Raw genomic sequence first — 21,037 nt, forward strand, 5'->3', positions numbered from 1 at the left:
AAATAATACCTGTCATAGGGTTATATGACAATCCTGTGTGTGTATGCTGTATGTGCATGCACAGTGTGCGTCTGGGGGTCTAATATACTTGTATGCCCTCCCCTTCTCTCCCAGGCTACAGCACGGAACACTCTCGCTCCTCCAGCTTGACAGACCTCACCCACCGCCGCAATGCCTCAACCAGCAGCAGTACCTCCGGGAGCCTGGGCACCCCTACCCAGACCCCCCACGTCTTCGCCCACCCCCTCGCAGCAGACCCCCAGACACCAGGAGAGCCAGGCACCAAGCCTCAGAGACCCATACGGCCCCTACGCCCTGTCCTGCTCTCCAATAGACCCTCCAGGCAAGCCACAGCACACTCACACATACAAACACACAGACACACATTTATATTTTTCGAGGTCATTACATTTATTCCCAAATATCCAATCTGTTGCTGGTTACTTTTCCACAGTAACATATCGAAGCCTGTTTCGGCGTACCGTGTCAAATAGATACGCGTCAAAGAACAGTATTTGATATGACATATAATGAGACGACTACGACCTAAAAAGTATTTGACAGTAATAGCCTTGCTCAGGTGTTACTGGTTAACTGCACCACAATCACTGATGACTGAGAGAGCCTCAATCAGGTGTTGTTGGGTAACCATGTCATGTGACCTGCCAGGAGGAAGAAGGACTCTGTGGAAAGCCACCCCACCTGGGTGGACGACACGCGCATCGACGCCGACGACATTGTGGACAAGATCATCCAGAGCCAGAACTTTGCTGATGTCAACAACCATAAAGAAGGTATGTGGAGGGGAGTAGCCATGATGGAACGGTGAAGACTAGCTGTGAAGATTGTGTATTTATTTTGTATATTGTTTTTACCTGTATTTAACTAGGCAAGCCAGTTAAGAACAAATTCTTATTTACAATGGCCATCATCACTACCCCAGCCAAACCCTAACCCGGATGACTCTGGGCCAATTGTGTTGATGGAATAGCTCATAGAAAATGACAACAGTGAGCATGACCACACAGTGATAACATTGTGCTTCTCGCTCTTCTTCTCACTATTTTATCCTTCTGTGTGCCCTCTCTCTCTTTCTTGTCTTTCATTCCTGCTTCCACACACAGACAGCAACCTCAGACTGTTTGTCAGCAAAGATGGGACTACAGCCCTGAGTGGGATACAACTGGGAAACAGGTGATTTGTGCATGCAAGATTATCTGTGTACAGTATGTTATGAGGATCAAGAACATATCATTTGTTAAGGTAATAAAAGAAAGAAATGAACCCCTTCCTCTTCTTATGTGTTTGCTGTAGTGTGATTGCTGGTGTCTTTGAGCCAGTAGTGATCGAGAGCCACTAGCGATGAAGATTGATGGATGTCAAATCACTCTACCCCCCTCCCTCCATCTCACTCATTCCCTCAGCTGGTGGGAAAAGGGTACATGAGGGACACTGCAGACAACTCCACTGTTTTGAACTGTTGTGTGTGTGTGTGTGTGTGTGTGTGTGTGTGTGTGTGTGCGCGCGCACACATGACTGGCTGCCTTTTGATCTACACCATTTCAACAAACACCACTAGACAACAGATGTAACCCTTTAAGCAGATGTTTAAGCAGATGTTTAAGGTGATGTAGGTGGGAGGTGCGACGTATGAATAATCCATTAATGTAGAAAAGCTTTTAAAATCAGGACGACCCCTCAAACCCAGACTCCCCTCAGCTCCTCTCAACTCTGGTATGACAGTGAATCACATCTGATTGCTGAAAATTTATTAAAGGGGCAATCTGCAGTTCGAACAAAAACAAAGCCCAAATATTTAAAATCAATGCTTTCGTCTGGGGGCCGTAGGTGTAAAGTGTGCAAAGTACTTGATAGAGAGAGAAATGGGAAACCATCGCATCGTGGAAATTGTAGTGCAACACTGAAAACCAGGAAAAGGCATTGGAGTCAAATGTGGCTGCCTCAAGTTGGAACGTTATGGTTTACCCCATGTGTATCATTTCGTGTATCAATTCAAATGAGGGGAGCGTGCTAAAACCAAGAAAGATGTGGAGAAATTGAACAGACCATTTGAACTAGGCTTCAATGGGTGGTTTTCAATGTGAAATGTTCTATTTGCGATGAACCCCTTGCAATCCTCAGATTCCAGAACAACAGAACAACAGCACTAGACCTGGGGCTAAAGTTACTGTATAGCCCAAATAACCCATGTCATAGAATTATAAAGTTATAGAATATATGCATATAAATATGTCATATGACAATAGATAATATGTATATACGGACCTGAGAAAGAGAAAGGTATACACATGTGGCTGGCCATATGCAACTGTACATACTGCCATTGTCTATGTGTGATTCATCAATTACTCTCGGTAAATGCAGGTAGGGTTGGTAATCGATGAGTCTAGTCTACGCCCTTGGTCCTCCTCCCTTGGCTCTTTTACATAGTCTGCTTTACGTCCTTAAAGTAAAATACTATCCTGAAGTTCACCAGCTGGCTTGGTGTCTATACTGTAAAAGTAGGAAAATCAGACTCAACTTTTCTTGGTTTCTCTATTTTTGTTGTTAGTCATGTGTCTGTCTCAGGATATATGGATGGTGGGTTACCCTGTACTGTTTTGTCCCTGGCCTGTCATGTATGTCACACCTAATTGATTTGAGTCACCACGCCCATGACATCAGTCCGTGTTCTCAAGGACAGGAGCTGTCCGTTACCAGGTTACACCCATCCAAATCACTTTTGGATTGGTGTTCTCAACAAACCAATGTTTACAGTGTGATGCAAAAGGAAACTCGACCGCATATTATTTCAAACTTGCTTTCTCGCTGCAAGGGAAGAGTATTGTTTTTTAAACCTGGTTACTGATTTTGATTGAATTGGGGCCCATAATATGTTGTTAAGTTGCTGAAGTGGGGTACTAAAGTTAGCCAGCTAACATCATAGTCCTTCTTTGTGAGGTACTTTCTATGTGGCCTTGGCCACATGAGCTGTCCAACTGTTGCCGTTCCACTTAAGTCGCAATATCACCCGAGATGTTGACTCGTTATCAAGCAAAATCAACTAACAAGTGAATAAGGGCTGTAATGATACAACTGACAGTATCTGGTCATCTTCTCCAAAATGACCAAGCTATTCTATTTCCTGGGGGGAAATGTCATTTCATTTCTGTCGCCCCCGGATCTTGAATGTGTTAGAAGAACATTGCATTGTAGGTATGGTGTAGTCAGAGCCAATCAGAGCCAATGAGTCAGTCTCATGCAGCTGCCCCATGTGGCACAATGCACCTGGTGTGCACTGGCTTAACAACGGAGGGTTTTCAGAAGAAGCTCCACCCTCATCCCCAAATGACAATGTCCTTTTGTATGCGTGTTTGTGCCTGTGTGCCTGCGTACGTCTTTGTGGGGGAGGGAGAGGGAACGAAAATGTGGGCGTTTGTGTGTGTACGTCTGCATATTGTGCGTGTGTATGTCCGTGTGTGCGTGTGTGTGTCTGTCTGCACATGCATGTTTGTGCATGTGTGTATGTCTGTGCTGCAAACGAATGTGCGTGTGCAAGTCGAATTGTTTATGTGTGCTGAAATCAGAACAGCTTGCCACTCGCCTGTCTTACGGTTCTTGACCCCTGAGTATCCTTTCAGTTGATCTGAGTCAACTCAGCAGGAATATGGACCTAATGCATAGCCTGTCTTACGGTTCTTGACCCCTGAGTATCCTTTCAGTTGATCTGAGTCAACTCAGCAGGAATATGGACCTAATGCATAGCCTGTCTTACGGTTCTTGACCCCTGAGTATCCTTTCAGTTGATCTGAGTCAACTCAGCAGGAATATGGACCTAATGCATAGCCTGTCTTACGGTTCTTGACCCCTGAGTATCCTTTCAGTTGATCTGAGTCAACTCAGCAGGAATATGGACCTAATGCATAGCCTGTCTTACGGTTCTTGACCCCTGAGTATCCTTTCAGTTGATCTGAGTCAACTCAGCAGGAATATGGACCTAATGCATCGCCTGTCTTACGGTTCTTGACCCCTGAGTATCCTTTCAGTTGATCTGAGTCAACTCAGCAGGAATATGGACCTAATGCATAGCCTGTCTTACGGTTCTTGACCCCTGAGTATCCTTTCAGTTGATCTGAGTCAACTCAGCAGGAATATGGACCTAATGCATCGCCTGTCTTACGGTTCTTGACCCCTGAGTATCCTTTCAGTTGATCTGAGTCAACTCAGCAGGAATATGGACCTAATGCATAGCCTGTCTTACGGTTCTTGACCCCTGAGTATCCTTTCAGTTGATCTGAGTCAACTCAGCAGGAATACGGACCTAATGCATCGCCTGTCTTACGGTTCTTGACCCCTGAGTATCCTTTCAGTTGATCTGAGTCAACTCAGCAGGAATATGGACCTAATGCATCGCCTGTCTTACGGTTCTTGACCCCTGAGTATCCTTTCAGTTGATCTGAGTCAACTCAGCAGGAATATGGACCTAATGCATAGCCTGTCTTACGGTTCTTGACCCCTGAGTATCCTTTCAGTTGATCTGAGTCAACTCAGCAGGAATATGGACCTAATGCATCGCCTGTCTTACGGTTCTTGACCCCTGAGTATCCTTTCAGTTGATCTGAGTCAACTCAGCAGGAATACGGACCTAATGCATAGCCTGTCTTTTCGCCCTTAGTCTGCTTAATTAAAATGTCTTTCAAAGGAAAAAGTGACAATGGGCTTTTATCTACCCACATGTAGCATCTACATACTGTGTCTTCCTAACAAGGATGTTTTATTTACACCACACCGGACATTCATAGCGTACTGAGATTTGACATTCAGAGGCATAGAGAGAAAATGTCCAAAATCTTGGCCCTTGAAAAATAACATTTGTATTTTTGTTTCACTCTCCAATGTGCTTTTGTTTTTCTTTCACTCTCCAATGTGCTTTTGTTTCACTCTCCAATGTGTTTTTGTTTCACTCTCCAATGTGCTTTTGTTTCACTCTCCAATGTGCTTTTGTTTTTGTTTCACTCTCCAATGTGTTTTTGTTTCACTCTCCAATGTGCTTTTGTTTTTGTTTCACTCTCCAATGTGTTTTTGTTTCACTCTCCAATGTGCTTTTGTTTTTGTTTCACTCTCCAATGTGTTTTTGTTTCACTCTCCAATGTGTTTTTGTTTCACTCTCCAATGTGCTTTTGTTTTTGTTTCACTCTCCAATGTGCTTTTGTTTTTGTTTCACTCTCCAATGTGCTTTTGTTTTTGTTTCACTCTCCAATGTGCTTTTGTTTCACTCTCCAATGTGCTTTTGTTTCACTCTCCAATGTGCTTTTGTTTTTGTTTCACTCTCCAATGTGTTTTTGTTTCACTCTCCAATGTGCTTTTGTTTTTGTTTCACTCTCCAATGTGCTTTTGTTTTTGTTTCACTCTCCAATGTGCTTTTGTTTCACTCTCCAATGTGTTTTTGTTTCACTCTCCAATGTGCTTTTGTTTCACTCTCCAATGTGCTTTTGTTTTTGTTTCACTCTCCAATGTGTTTTTGTTTTTGTTTCACTCTCCAATGTGCTTTTGTTTCACTCTCCAATGTGCTTTTGTTTCACTCTCCAATGTGCTTTTGTTTCACTCTCCAATGTGCTTTTGTTTTTGTTTCACTCTCCAATGTGCTTTTGTTTTTGTTTCACTCTCCAATGTGTTTTTGTTTCACTCTCCAATGTGCTTTTGTTTCACTCTCCAATGTGCTTTTGTTTTTGTTTCACTCTCCAATGTGCTTTTGTTTCACTCTCCAATGTGCTTTTGTTTTTGTTTCACTCTCCAATGTGTTTTTGTTTCACTCTCCAATGTGCTTTTGTTTCACTCTCCAATGTGCTTTTGTTTTTGTTTCACTCTCCAATGTGCTTTTGTTTTTGTTTCACTCTCCAATGTGCTTTTGTTTCACTCTCCAATGTGCTTTTGTTTCACTCTCCAATGTGCTTTTGTTTTTGTTTCACTCTCCAATGTGCTTTTGTTTTTGTTTCACTCTCCATTGTGTTTTTGTTTCACTCTCCAATGTGCTTTTGTTTTTGTTTCACTCTCCAATGTGCTTTTGTTTCACTCTCCAATGTGCTTTTGTTTTTGTTTCACTCTCCAATGTGTTTTTGTTTCACTCTCCAATGTGTTTTTGTTTCACTCTCCAATGTGCTTTTGTTTTTGTTTCACTCTCCAATGTGCTTTTGTTTTTGTTTCACTCTCCAATGTGTTTTTGTTTCACTCTCCAATGTGCTCCTGTTTTTGTTTCACTCTCCAATGTGTTTTTGTTTCACTCTCCAATGTGCTTTTGTTTTTGTTTCACTCTCCAATGTGTTTTTGTTTCACTCTCCAATGTGTTTTTGTTTTTGTTTCACTCTCCAATGTGCTTTTGTTTCACTCTCCAATGTGTTTTTGTTTCACTCTCCAATGTGTTTTTGTTTTTGTTTCACTCTCCAATGTGCTTTTGTTTCACTCTCCAATGTGCTTTTGTTTTTGTTTCACTCTCCAATGTGTTTTTGTTTCACTCTCCAATGTGCTTTTGTTTCACTCTCCAATGTGCTTTTGTTTCACTCTCCAATGTGTTTTTGTTTCACTCTCCAATGTGCTTTTGTTTCACTCTCCAATGTGTTTTTGTTTCACTCTCCAATGTGTTTTTGTTTTTGTTTCACTCTCCAATGTGCTTTTGTTTTTGTTTCACTCTCCAATGTGCTTTTGTTTCACTCTCCAATGTGCTTTTGTTTTTGTTTCACTCTCCAATGTGTTTTTGTTTTTGTTTCACTCTCCAATGTGCTTTTGTTTCACTCTCCAATGTGTTTTTGTTTCACTCTCCAATGTGCTTTTGTTTTTGTTTCACTCTCCAATGTGTTTTTGTTTTTGTTTCACTCTCCAATGTGCTTTTGTTTTTGTTTCACTCTCCAATGTGCTTTTGTTTTTGTTTCACTCTCCAATGTGTTTTTGTTTTTGTTTCACTCTCCAATGTGTTTTTGTTTCACTCTCCAATGTGTTTTTGTTTTTGTTTCACTCTCCAATGTGCTTTTGTTTCACTCTCCAATGTGTTTTTGTTTCACTCTCCAATGTGCTTTTGTTTTTGTTTCACTCTCCAATGTGTTTTTGTTTTTGTTTCACTCTCCAATGTGCTTTTGTTTCACTCTCCAATGTGCTTTTGTTTTTGTTTCACTCTCCAATGTGTTTTTGTTTCACTCTCCAATGTGCTTTTGTTTTTGTTTCACTCTCCAATGTGCTTTTGTTTCACTCTCCAATGTGCTTTTGTTTTTGTTTCACTCTCCAATGTGTTTTTGTTTCACTCTCCAATGTGCTTTTGTTTTTGTTTCACTCTCCAATGTGTTTTTGTTTCACTCTCCAATGTGCTTTTGTTTTTGTTTCACTCTCCAATGTGCTTTTGTTTTTGTTTCACTCTCCAATGTGTTTTTGTTTCACTCTCCAATGTGTTTTTGTTTTTGTTTCACTCTCCAATGTGTTTTTGTTTTTGTTTCACTCTCCAATGTGTTTTTGTTTCACTCTCCAATGTGCTTTTGTTTTTGTTTCACTCTCCAATGTGTTTTTGTTTTTGTTTCACTCTCCAATGTGTTTTTGTTTCACTCTCCAATGTGCATCATTGACATTGTAGATGTTGCTGTTTATACTGCGTGGGAAACATTAAATGCATACGCTACAACTCCTCTGACATGAATACACATGCATGGGAAAACGACACAGACATTCTTAGCTTTATTTTAATGTGTCACATTGATGTGGACCATTCACCTCTATTTCATTAACTTGATATAAGTAAGACACTGAATCTGTGTATTTTAACAGGGGCTTTTACAACAAAACTGCTTTCTTTCTTTCACTCTGCCTCTCATTACATTACACTGTCTCTTAGTAGTATAATCATTTGTATTAATGATAAACTGATAATAGTTCTAATGTCAAACACTTAATTCATATTTTAGTTGTTTGTATTTCCAAACCAGCTGGCTGGTTTACTTTTTGTATGCAGCAGAGATGTATGGGAAAACCTGTGCTCTTCTTTGTAACACTAAAAAATCTAGTATACCATTTTTTTTGGTCTTCTCTAGAGTTAAAATAATTGATTGTTTCTGATTCTCCTGCTACTGATCTCTGGTGCAGCACATCATCAGATATGTGTCATTGCATTTTAAATCAGCCAGAGTATCCCCTCCATGTTGTGGGTTGAAGAACTTGGTACAGTAGGTAGAGGATGGCAGTCAACACTCTGAGATTGCTCTCTGAAAGACAGAGGGGGAGTACTGTAAATCACTTTCATGGTTCAGAACCTCACTTGGGCCTTTCCTGAGGCTCATCAGCTCAGTAGTTAGAGGAACCATGATTGAACAGGGACCAGATATGCTATTCCAAGATTCATAACAGCACATAGGTCTGGACAACTATCTTGACTATTGAAATTACATTTTTTTCAGATTTTCCAGAATTATTGTGAGATATTTATTTTACACACACACTTACAGGATTGCGCCAAAGTTTTCTCATCTTCATTTTTTCTCCTAAAATGTATTTATTCTATCACTTTAAACTCACATGTGGAGGTACACTGTGGCATGATGAATTGGAACTATATTTCTACACACTATTCTAATGTTTCCTATTTTAGATTGTAAATGTCTAGTGGAACAGTGTGAATGTCATATTTTGTGGAAATAAAATTATTGTTGGGCATCTGAAAAACTTTTGGGCTGATTTATTACACATCCATAATACAATGTAGCTCATAATTTCATATAGGAGTCTATACCTCGGTGATGATCATGCTGTTACTTTGACTCCATCTTGTAGTGTAAATATGTCTGAGTTACATGTGTACACTAGGATCTCAAGGACACACCCATCACTTACATGTGATCGAGATGTCTGGTCATGAATCCTCCAGCTGGTACAACTATGACAAGATGTTGGGTGGCCACATTCACATTTACCAAGGAGGATGTTGAAATAGATTCATAGGTGGTATTACTCTATTATGGGTAGGCCTACTAATTTGAGCGGTAACCCAACAGCAATGGACAAATGGCAGTGCTGGGGTGGAAAAAGTACCCATATTTTCACACTTGAGTAAAAGTGAAAATACCTTAACAGAAAGTTACTCAAGTAAAAGCGAAAGTCACCCAGTAAAATATTACTTGAGTAAAAGTCTAAAAGTATTTGCAGTGGTGGAAAAACTACCCAATTGTCATATTTGAGTAAAAGTAAAGATACCGTAATAAAAAAAGTGAAAGTCACGCAGTAAAATACTACTTGAGTAAAACTCTAAAAGTATTTGGTTTAAAATATACTTAATTAAGTATCAAAAGTAAATGTAATAGCTAAACTGTACTTAAGTATCAAAAGTAAAAGTATAAATCATTTCAAATTTCTTATATTAAGCAAATCAGACAGCAACATTTTCTAGATGTGTTTTATTTATGTATAGCCAGGTGCACACTAACACTCAGACATCATTTACAAACTAAGCATGTGTGTTTAGTGAGTCTACCAGATCAAAGGCAGGGGATGACCAGCGATGTTCTCTTGATAAGTGCGTGAATTGGACCATTTTCCTGTCCTGCTGAGCATTCAAAATGTAACAAGTACATGTGTGTGTCAGGGAAAATTTATGGAGTAAAAAGTACATCATTTTCTTTAGGAATGCAGTGAAGTAAAAGTAAAAGTTGTCAAAAATATGAATAGTAAAGTAAAGTCCAGATACCCCCCAAAACTACTTAGGTAGTACTTTAAAGTATTTTTATTTAAGTAATTTACACCACTGACAAATGAAAGAACAGTTATGTATGTAGCAGGCCTAGTAGTAAATTATGATAGCATCCTTATTTTCTATTTGAATCACCATTTGGCAAGATGCTCTAGTCTGCCTGATTTGTACAGAAAACCTTTATAGATGCTGGCATACAACCAAAGAGTGGGAAACCTTTTTAATACAACTACAACTCACAAGAAAACCATGTATATAGCGTGACCCTGTATATAGCTTACTTACTTTCTCGTGGTCATCTTATTTCTATTCATTATGTGTTTTTGTTCTACTTAACTTTTTCGTTATAGTACTACTGACATTGATTACTGCATTGTTGGGAAAGAGCATGCAAGAAAGGTATTTCACCGTAATGGCCACGTGACAATGAAAAAAATATATATGTTCTTCCACATCCGGGTCACCTCGCAGTTTACGGAAGTGATTCATACGCGGAAACAACACGTCAGAAATGGTGAGAGAAATACACAAAGTTGTGATTTACCCTGTATAATGCTGCCATTTTCATTTATATCCACAAATATATTTAATTATATACGGATTAGCTGGTAAAATGTCGTTAGGAAAGCTCCAGAGACCATGTCAAAGCCAGAAAAAGTGTATGTTAAACTGAATTAGCTAGCTAGCTTCCTAGATAATCTCTCAAACCTGTCTGTACTGTATAGTAGTTACAGCAATCTATCACACTATTGTCTTTTTTTGTGTCATGCAGGGTATATTTATCACCTTGCCAGATTATCAAATTAAACTTTGTAGTGTTAGCTAGCTTACCTGGTTAGCTATATGAATCACTTTATAGCTATCTAGCTAAATGTTCTTATTATTAGTAATAATAGCTATTCATATGATGCTTTAGCTATTTTTAACCTCACACTCATACATCTGGTCTTACTTTCTTGTAGGCCACAGGGGCAGACCAAGCAGTTGGCATGGGCCTTGTTGGCTTCAGCCTCCTGTTGTTTACATACTACACAATATGGGTAATCATTCTGGTAGGTAATTTATAGCCTAGATCTGCTATTCTGGTCCAAGATCTGTTTGTGCTGTTTTGCCAACACCTGCCATGGCATACCAATGGTTTTCCAAGACAGCACAATCCTTTCTGGGACCAGGCTATAGATTAGATCTGCAAATTAAACTTTTTGCCTGAAATTGTTTTTGTGTCCACTGACTAACTTGACTGTTAATGTACCTTTTCCAGCCGTTCGTGGACAGCGATCATGTGGCCCACCAGTATTTTCTTCAACGGGAGTATTCTGTCATTCTACCTGGGATCGCAGCATTGATACTGCTGCTCAGTGTAGGTGAGTTCTGGAATGCTGCATTCATTGGATGGGTTCTAATCCAGTGTTTTGGTCCCTTCCCTGTTCCCTGCCTGTAGATCCGAAAGAACTGGATAGACATAGGATCTATGTATTCTAGGGCATTCTGTTTGTTCACAAGGATCTCCCCGAGCTAGGTGCTTCTGTGATGTCTATCTGGTGGTCTACAAATCACCAGAACTTAAAGTGGTACTGACAGTGTTTTAACTACTATGCTAATATGAAACAAACATAATATCAGTCAAAAAATATCAAATTCCCAGTTTATGCTTTGAAACCAACTCAATAAGAGGTTTTAAAAAGAGGTTATATTTGAATCAAGATTCCATGACATACAGTAATGCATTGTTGGCAAAATAGATGGATGCAGTTCAATACATGTTTAATATAATTCATCAATACATTTCTTGGTAGTCTAAAAAAATATTGCTATCAGGTTGCAAATCACAGCTGGCCTGGTACATTGTTTGCTGCCTCCACCCATTCGGGATGCTCTGTTTCAGTTGTAATTACAGAAATATTTTTGGGGAACAATGGACGACTGTAACTAAGGCTGGGAATGTCAGTGCAATCAAACTAGCAAGGGCAAAGTCAGTCATAACGTGGGTAAGAGGCTAGCACACGTGTCAAACACAAGGCCCGCAGTCTGAATATTACGCACAAGCGAGTATAAATGAGTCAGTCATCTACTTTATGAAATTACTGCCTGATGTGGTTGCATAGGTGAATTCAACTTCAATTGCCCTGCATTTTGTGTTCCATTTACAGGGCACAGTGGAGGGATAGAGTACAGACGCATGCCACAGTCCTAGCTAGGCTACTAAATTGTTGCTGTATGGTTTTGTTTTTTAAAGCTTGACAATGAATAACTAAAAAACAACCTGCAACAAAACACCATGCAAAGGAAGAACATGTACAGTGCCTTGCGAAAGTATTCGGCCCCCTTGAACTTTGCGACCTATTGCCACATTTCAGGCTTCAAACATAAAGATATAAAACTGTATTTTTTTGTGAAGAATCAACAACAAGTGGTGCACAATCATGAAGTGGAACGACATTTATTGGATATTTCAAACTTTTTTAACAAATCAAAGACTGAAAAATTGGGCGTGCAAAATTATTCAGCCCCTTTACTTTCAGTGCAGCAAACTCTCCATAAGTTCAGTGAGGATCTCTGAATGATCCAATGTTGACCTAAATGACTAATGATGATAAATACAATCCACCTGTGTGTAATCAAGTCTCCGTATAAATGCACCTGCACTGTGATACTCTCAGAGGTCCATTAAAAGCGCAGAGAGCATCATGAAGAACAAGGAACACACCAGGCAGGTCCGAGATACTGTTGTGAAGAAGTTTAAAGCCGGATTTGGATACAAAAAGATTTCCCAAGCTTTAAACATCCCAAGGAGCACTGTGCAAGCGATTAATATTGAAATGGAAGGACTATCAGACCACTGCAAATCTACCAAGACCTGGCCGTCCCTCTAAACTTTCAGCTCATACAAGGAGAAGACTGATCAGAGATGCAGCCAAGAGGCCCATGATCACTCTGGATGAACTGCAGAGATCTACAGCTGAGGTGGGAGACTCTGTCCATAGGACAACAATTAGTCGTATATTGCACAAATCTGGCCTTTATGGAAGAGTGGCAAGAAGAAAGCCATTTCTTAAAGATATCCATAAAAAGTGTTGTTTAAAGTTTGCCACAAGCCACCTGGGAGACACACCAAACATGTGGAAGAAGGTGCTCTGGTCAGATGAAACCAAAATTGAACTTTTTGGCAACAATGCAAAACGTTATGTTTGGCGTAAAAGCAACACAGCTCATCACCTTGAACACACCATCCCCACTGTCAAACATGGTGGTGGCAGCATCATGGTTTGGGCCTGCTTTTCTTCAGCAGGGACAGGGAAGATGGTTAAAATTGATGGGAAGATGGATGGAGCCAAATACAGGACCATTCTGGAAGAACCTGATGGAGTCTGCAAAAGACCTGAGACTGGGACGGAGATTTGTCTTCCAACAAGACAATGATCCAAAACATAAAGCAAAATCTACAATGGAATGGTTCAAAAATAAACATATCCAGGTGTTAGAATGGCCAAGTCAAAGTCCAGACCTGAATCCAATCGAGAATCTGTGGAAAGAACTGAAAACTGCTGTTCACAAATGCTCTCCATCCAACCTCACTGAGCTCGAGCTGTTTTGCAAGGAGGAATGGGAAAAAAATGTCAGTCTCTCGATGTGCAAAACTGAGAGACATACCCCAAGCGACTTACAGCTGTAATCGCAGCAAAAGGTGGCGCTACAAAGTATTAACTTAAGGGGGCTGAATAATTTTGCACGCCCAATTTTTCAGTTTTTGATTTGTTAAAAAAGTTTGAAATATCCAATAAATGTCGTTCCACTTCATGATTGTGTCATACTTGTTGTTGATTCTTCACAAAAAAATACAGTTTTATATCTTTATGTTTGAAGCCTGAAATGTGGCAAAAGGTCGCAAAGTTTAAGGGGGCCGAATACTTGCAAGGCACTGTAAGCCTATTACAGCAAAATCAGAGCAGTAGCCTAAGCTGGCTATTCAACTACAATATGTGTTGAGTGCACCATACAGCAATGCTGCATTTAACCACACCGGAGATCCATGCATTGGAACAAAAATAAACATGTTTTAAGTTTAAATGTTACAACAACTTCTGTTTTTGTTATTAAATGCCTTTTGATTAGGGTCGCGGCATATTATGCAAGCATAGCAGAAAAGGCAACAAATAGTATTTATCTCTTTTGTTTTATTGTTAAAATGCTATTTTCAGTATCCTATGTACGTAAGTGGACATTATAAAGGGCCATATTTTTTTCAAAATAATACAGTGGTTGGTTCGCAGTTAAGTTTTTTTGTTTATTTTGTAAAAAGAAATGTCTAAGTCTGGTTCACAAATTAGTTTATTTTTTTTTATCTGGCCCATGCACTGATTGAGTTTGACACCCCAAACTCTATTTATATAGCTAGCTATTTATTTAGCATGCTAAAAATACGGAACCTAAAGTTAGCTAGCTGCTGGGAGGATATCATGTCATTGGAGGAGTGGGTGAGTGACTTTTCCCAATCATACCGTTTTTCGTTGGCTACAGCTAGAGATCACTTTCCTAACTAGCTAACTATGCTGAACTTGAATTACTTATCCACAGTTAACATATCTTAGTTGTCAATCAAATTGATTTGGCATAGATCAAATCGGTGGGTAGGCAAGTTCTCATTCAGTTGTCAAAATATGGGTTCTGACAAGCATGCATTGCAGAAGTACGAGCAGGCTACTATCCCCATCGTTTATCAGTGCAATTTTGAAGGCCAACTAGCTGAAACCGTTTAAGAGGGTTTATCTAATGTTTTCTCATTAGCAGGGATGCACAGGGGATGCATTTTCCCCTTTCAGCGAAATTCGTAGTTTTGAATCCAAAATAGGTGACATAGATTCGTGTAGATCCAATGAGAAAAGTTTGGGATGGGAAGTGGTTTGGATCACTACTGGCTGTAAACGGATGAGTAATGCGCGTTTGGAGCAATACTGGCTGTATCCAAGGCTCAGCCAATCGTTCACATAACAGCAGAATGCAAGAATGCAGTGCAGCAAGCGACTGAAGAGAGAAGAGACAACCAATTTGCTAGTTACAGCATCAGCGCGTGCTCTGGAAAGACAGCATAGAGTAGAAAGGCAGTTGCAGCAGCGTGTCTCCTGAACGATTAATGAAGAGGTAACGTTAGGTGAGAAGCCTGACCACGGAGACGGGGGTGAGAAGGTGATGAGAAGGTGATAAAGCGTACTTCATGACCTGTAACCAAAAAACAACAGGAATTTGGAAAGTTAGTGTGGTGGAACAAGTATTAGCTTTGTTAAGTATCTTGCTAGCTGGATTGAATTTGTTAACTAGCCAGAGAAATGTTGAGCAAAATTAGCCAACTCATCTGATCAAAAGTTTATGGTGTGACAATTAGCTTGCTAATAGTCAGACAGCTAGCTAACGTTACAACATCAGATGAGCTAACATTAGTAACCTAACCAATTCGCTTATAAGAAATTCCTCTATGCCCTCCAACAAACCATCAAACAGGCAAAGCGTCAATACAAGACTAAGATCGAGTCGTACTACACCGGCTCTGACGCTCGTCGGATGTGGCAAAGCCAAGAGCTGCTCAGTGACACAAGCCTACCGGATGAGCTAAACTACTTTATGCTCGCTTCGAGGGGAAATAACACTAAAACATGCATGAGAGCACCAGCTGTACCGGAAGACTGTGTGATCATGCTCTCCGCAGCCGATGTAAGTAAGACCTTTAGACGGGTCAACATTCACAAGGCCGCAGGGCCAGATGGATTACCAGGACGTGTACTGCTAGCATGCACTGACCAACTAGCAAGTGTCTTCACTGATATTTTCAACCTCTCCCTGTCCGAGTCTGTAATACCAACATGTTTTAAGCAGACCACCACAGTGCCTGTGCCCAAGAACACTAAGGTAACCTGCCTAAATGACTACTGACCCCGTAGCACTCACATCTGTAGCCATGAAATGCTTTAAAAGGCTGGTCATGGCTCACATCAACACCATTATCCCAGAAACCCTAGACCCTCTCCAATTTGCCTACCGCCTCAACAGATCCACAGATGATGCAGTCTCTATTGCACTCCACACTGCCTTTTCCCACCTGGACAAAATGAGAATGCTATTCATTGACTACAGCTCAGCGTTCAACACCATAGTGTCCTCAATGCTCATCAATAAGCTCAGAACCCTGGGACTAAACACCTCCCTCTGCAACTGGATCCTGGACTTCCTGACGGGCCGCCCCCAGGTGGTAAGGGTAGGTAACAACACAGCCGCCACGCTGATCCTCAACACAGGGACCCCTCAGGGGTGTGTGCTCAGCCTCCTCCTGTACTCCCCGTTCACTCATGACTGCACGGCCAGGCACTACTCCAACACCATCATTAAAGGTGCTGATGACACAACAGTGGTAGGCCTGATCACCGACAACTACAAGACAGCCTATAGGGAGGAGGTCAGAGACCTGGCCGTGTGGTGCCAGGACAACAACCTCTCCCTCAACGTGATCAAGACAAAGGAGATGATGGTGGACTACAGGAAAAAGAGGACAGAGCACGCCCACATTCTCTTCAATGGGGCTGCAGGGGAGCAGGTTGAGCGCTTCAAGTTCCTTGGTGTCCACATCGCCAACAAACTAACATGGTCCAAGCACACCACGACAGTTGTGAAACAGGCATGACAAAACCTATTCCCCCTCAGGTGACTGAAAAGATTTGGCATGGGTCCTCAGATCCTCAAAAGGCTCTACAGCTACACCATCGAGAGCATCACTGCCTGGTTGCATCACTGCCTGGTATGGCAACTGCTCGGCCTCCGACTGCAAGGCACTACAGAGGGTAGTGTGAACGGCCCAGTACATCACTGGGGCCAAGCTTCCTGCCATCCAGGACCTCTATACCAGGCGGTGTCAGAGGAAGGCCCTAAAAATTGTCAGACTCCAGCCACGCTAGTCATAGACTGTTCTCTCTGCTACTACACGGCAAGAGGTGCCGGAGCACCAAGTTTAGGTCCAAGAGGCTTCTAAACAGCTTCTACCCCAAGCCATAAGACTCCTGAACATCTAGTCAAATTGCTACCCAGACTATTTGTATTGCCCCCCCCCCCCCCCCCCCCTCCACACCACTGCCACTCTGTTGTCATCTATGCATAGTCACTTTAATTAACTCTACCTATATGTACATACTACCTCAACTAACCGGTGCCCCCACACATTGACTCTGTACTGGTACCCCCCTGTATATATAATTTTTTACTGCTGCTCTTTAATTACTTTTATCTCTTATTCTTATCTGTATTTTTTTTTTAAACTGCACTGTTGGTTAGGGGCTCGTAAGTAAGCATTTCACTAAGGTCTACACCACATTCTATTTGGCACATGCTACTAATAAAATGTGATTTAATATGAACTGGTATACGACTCCTTGCCGTTCAAGTTATAACGTGTTAGTTGCTTACTGAACCCTGGCAATCTGTGTGAAACGTTAACTAGCTAATGAACTAACCACTATCCGTTAACTAATGTTTTCCCTCTACAGTACGTGGTTAATTTTCAGAATGAGAGAATTAGGTGAGAAATGAAGGGTTGCTTGTTTAAACAAGTGGATTCAGGGCCTGGCTTAAGCTGGATGCCACTATAGAGGTGAAAGAAACACCACACACTTTCCCTCTCTCACTTTTGCTGGCACATTGTAGATGGATGTACATAGGCAGAACGTGTATAATTTGCAGTGTAGCCCAAAGATATTGTTTTTGTTGTGTTGAACTTGACAGTAACGTGTGTGTGTCAGGGTTTTAACTCGGTGAACGTTATTTTTGCACACGTTGCCTTGTGCACTTGATCGATGTCTATAGAGCCAAAATAGGATGCCTGTTTGTTTCATTATATTTCCACTTTAAGATGTTTTTTTCCCAAGTGCAATATTTAGATGTGTAAATGGCTATTTGCTTATAGGTCTGATTGGCTGTGGCGCACCGGTCTGCGTAGACGCCGGTTCTGGACAGATGATTTATTTTTTATTTTTTTACTGCAGTGTCTTAATTGTACAAACCTACAGTCACTTTCCCACTCCTATATTGCTGTATAATTTTCACAATTTCCTTACTATACATTTTTTTTAAATGAAAATGTGAAAATGACCAAATCGAAGTGCTCGCCTGTCAGAAAATGTAATAACATTTTTTTGTTGGGATTTAATGTTTCTAAAATTCTGGCATTTCCACTTTAACTACAGATCCATATGCAGTACACACATTGGTGATTCTGTGTGTGGCATCTACTGTATTTTAGTCTGGCCTTAATGAACATATTATTCTCCTTTAACAGACATGTTCTTCTCCTCCTCAGGCACCTTCATTGGCGTGGTCACCTGGAAGAATCGCAAGCCTAAGAAGGTGGACTAAGAGGGATGGTATCACAGAGGTTAGACGGTTGAGGATGTAGAGCTAGAACTAAAGCTTCCATAGAACCTCCCTGGTTCCAACATCTTTCCAACAGTTCAGCTGAAGAAACTAAAAATAAAGTCTGGACTGCTTCTCTGGGACAGCTGATGAAAACATCTAATGACTGAAAGACATAAGATTTGAAGAGCTGCGGTCCACAACCTTCTATCCCTTATCTCCATTCAGACCCACTATGTGAAATCCTTAACCTTGCCGTTGGCAATGCATGGCTCCGGATGCTATATTTGTCCTCAAGGTGCATTGTCATTTTGCCAGAGATTAAAATCAATGAGTCGGTATTCACTGTTACTGTATGTGGTCAGAACTAGATAAAACCTGGCTTCATAATGTGGAGGGGATAAAGATTTGCTGATTTTGTTGAGTGTACTATATCAGATCTGATCAAAGTTTCACTTTGGCATCCCTTTTCATCACATCTTGGATTTAGTTTTCAGGCACTGTTTTACATCTCAATTTAAGATAAATTGGAGTGGTCACCCTTAAAGGCAGTGTTGTGTTCGAGACCACTGAGACTGAGTCAAGACCGGGAGGGTGACAAGGGGTCCAAGACTGAGACCAGAAGGATGCGAGTCCAATTCAAGACCATGATTGAAATTCTGTCAAAAACTCATCATCTGGTGTGTGGAACTGTGTGTTTTATTGCTGTGCTTGCTGTTAGCCATCTCTTTGAAAATAACTTGTGTGTGAAACATTGTGGTGGTTTAAAGTGGAACTAACAGCATTTTAGCAACATAACATTTGATTAAAATCTGTTCAGATACACACCCAGGAATAATATGACACTTTAAAAAAACAATGTATCCTGAAAAGCGACCACTTAGATATGGTCCTTTTCATAAATTCTTAGAATGTTTGGGAATTCTGTATACTAAGGCATTTGAGAAAATTCTATAGCAATGTAGATTGGGAAAGCAAAAGTCAGTCACTCACCTACTCTTCCAATGACATGACATCCTCCTAGCAGCTAGCTATCTAGCTAATGTTACTGTGTTTTTAACTTGATACATAAAGATACATGCTAGCCTATTAGCCACGTTATGACTGACTTGTGGTCATTGCCCTTGCTCGTTTGATTGTATTGAAATTCCTCGCCTTAGTTACATTCATATGTTTTTGTCCAGATTATTGAGTCTTTGAAACTGAAACCGTACATCCTGAATGGAGACACAGAACTATGTACAAGGCCAGCTGTGATGCACAATCTGATAGCAATATAAATTTATTGGTGAATTATATTATGGTATGGTACGTTGAGTCAAATATAACCTATTTTTAAAACCTCTTATAAAGATGGTTTTGTAGCATAAACTGGGAATTTTATATTTTTGACAGATTTTATGATTGTCTGTTTCATATCTGCGAAGTAGTTAAAACGCTGTCAGTGCCTCTTTAGGTCACTGGTTACTTTGTATGCAAACATGAAATGTTTTTTGCAATGGGAAGTAATAGTTGTACATTTCAATTAGGAAATGCTTAATGGTTGTTTTTATATTCTTGTGACTGGCTTATTATGTCTGAGTTTATGGACTGCTTATCCTTTAACATCTTATTTAACATTTAGCTATGCAAGTCAGTTAAGGACAAATTCTTATTTTCAATGATGGCCTAGGAACAGTGGGTTAACTGCCTTGTTCAGGGGCAGAACGACAGATTTGTACCTTGCCAGCTCGGGGATTCAATCTCGCAACCTTTCGGTTACTAGTCCAACATTCTAACCACTAGGCTACATGCCACCCCCTCATACTGTGTGTGACTGCTGTCTTTCCATTGGCCCTATGCCGTGGTGTAGTGGTGCCTGGAGAAGTGGGTATACTCTAATTTGGCAAAAAAGTTCACAAAGGAACATTTTTGGATTTTCACTCAAAATCACATTTTTTATATATAAATCAATTGATGGTCTAAGTCCACAACAATGCTGAAACCACATCAATCTGATTGGGTGGGCCTGTCAGGGCCTGGCTCCCCAGTGGGTGGGCTTCTGTCCACCCAGGCCCATCCATGTCTACGCCCCTGATGCAAACAGTGCATCAGGACAATCATGAGTCACAAAAAGCCCACTAACCAACATGTCGGACTAAACTTGTTCAATACATGGTTTGCATGTGTGTAACTTTTTCAGCACATATTGTTGCATTGGTTAGCATTTACTGGTACATATAATTAGATGAAACCAGTGGCGGTTCTAGACCATTTCAACTGGGGGGGGGCAGTTGCATTAGACGTTGTTGTTGTCATATCTTTTTCAGCACTGCATTGCAGATCATGTTCATCATTTTTTTTTACCTTTATTTAACTAGGCAAGTCAGTTAAGAACAAATTCTTATTTTCAATGACGGCCTAGGAACAGTGGGTTAACTGCCTGTTCAGGGGCAGAACGACAGATTTGTACCTTGTCAGCTCGGGGAGTCGAACTTGCAACCTTTCGGTTACTAGTCCAACGCTCTAACCACTAGGCTACCCATCGTTGCCACTGTCTAATAACGGAGGTAAAAACAGAGCGATAGCAAAAATTTGTCATGGAAAAATTATTTCATACTCCACATTTAGGGGGGCCACAAGGGGGTCCAAAATTGTTGTCACAGGGGCACTCCCCCCCCCCCCCCCCCCTCAATGTCTGTTAGCTGCTCCATGCCAAAACCAGTTGACAGCTGCACTCTTCTTCGTTTTTTACTCCGCTGGTTTCGGGAATAAATTATGAGTCCTCACTGTCCCGAGACAGAGTCAAAACCAGTACAAATGTATCCGAGACGAGACCGAGAGTACTACAACACCGTTTAAAGGTCTGTTGAGTTCTAATGGAGTTGCTAAGAATGATACATATCAATTGTTTATTAACTGTAGTCTACACAGAATGAAAAGGCCCAATTG

At 40.7% G+C, this 21,037-nt stretch overlaps 2 protein-coding genes across 3 annotated transcripts in view; both read left to right on the forward strand.

Moving 5' to 3' along the window:
* Positions 1–4,989, forward strand: part of LOC110509291 (protein FAM102A) — a 78,326-nt gene extending 73,337 nt beyond the window's left edge. For both annotated transcript variants that reach the window (XM_036967675.1, XM_036967676.1), the window contains exons 9-12: positions 115–343; positions 670–794; positions 1,125–1,194; positions 1,315–4,989. In XM_036967675.1, coding sequence (XP_036823570.1) covers positions 115–343; positions 670–794; positions 1,125–1,194; positions 1,315–1,360 — 470 coding nt within the window. In that variant the 3' untranslated portion in view covers positions 1,361–4,989. The remainder of the gene's footprint in view (positions 1–114; positions 344–669; positions 795–1,124; positions 1,195–1,314) is intronic.
* A 5,205-nt stretch (positions 4,990–10,194) lies between these two features.
* On the forward strand, positions 10,195–19,403 carry LOC100305272 (dolichol-phosphate (beta-D) mannosyltransferase 2). Its single transcript, NM_001165177.1, is given in 4 exon segments — positions 10,195–10,232; positions 10,681–10,770; positions 10,980–11,082; positions 18,054–19,403. Coding segments are annotated over 4 exon segments (252 nt in total). The 5' UTR covers positions 10,195–10,229; the 3' UTR covers positions 18,110–19,403.
* Positions 19,404–21,037: the final 1,634 nt, after the last annotated feature.

Source organism: Oncorhynchus mykiss, chromosome Y (genome assembly GCF_013265735.2).
Source record: "Oncorhynchus mykiss isolate Arlee chromosome Y, USDA_OmykA_1.1, whole genome shotgun sequence".
NCBI lineage: Eukaryota > Metazoa > Chordata > Actinopteri > Salmoniformes > Salmonidae > Oncorhynchus > Oncorhynchus mykiss.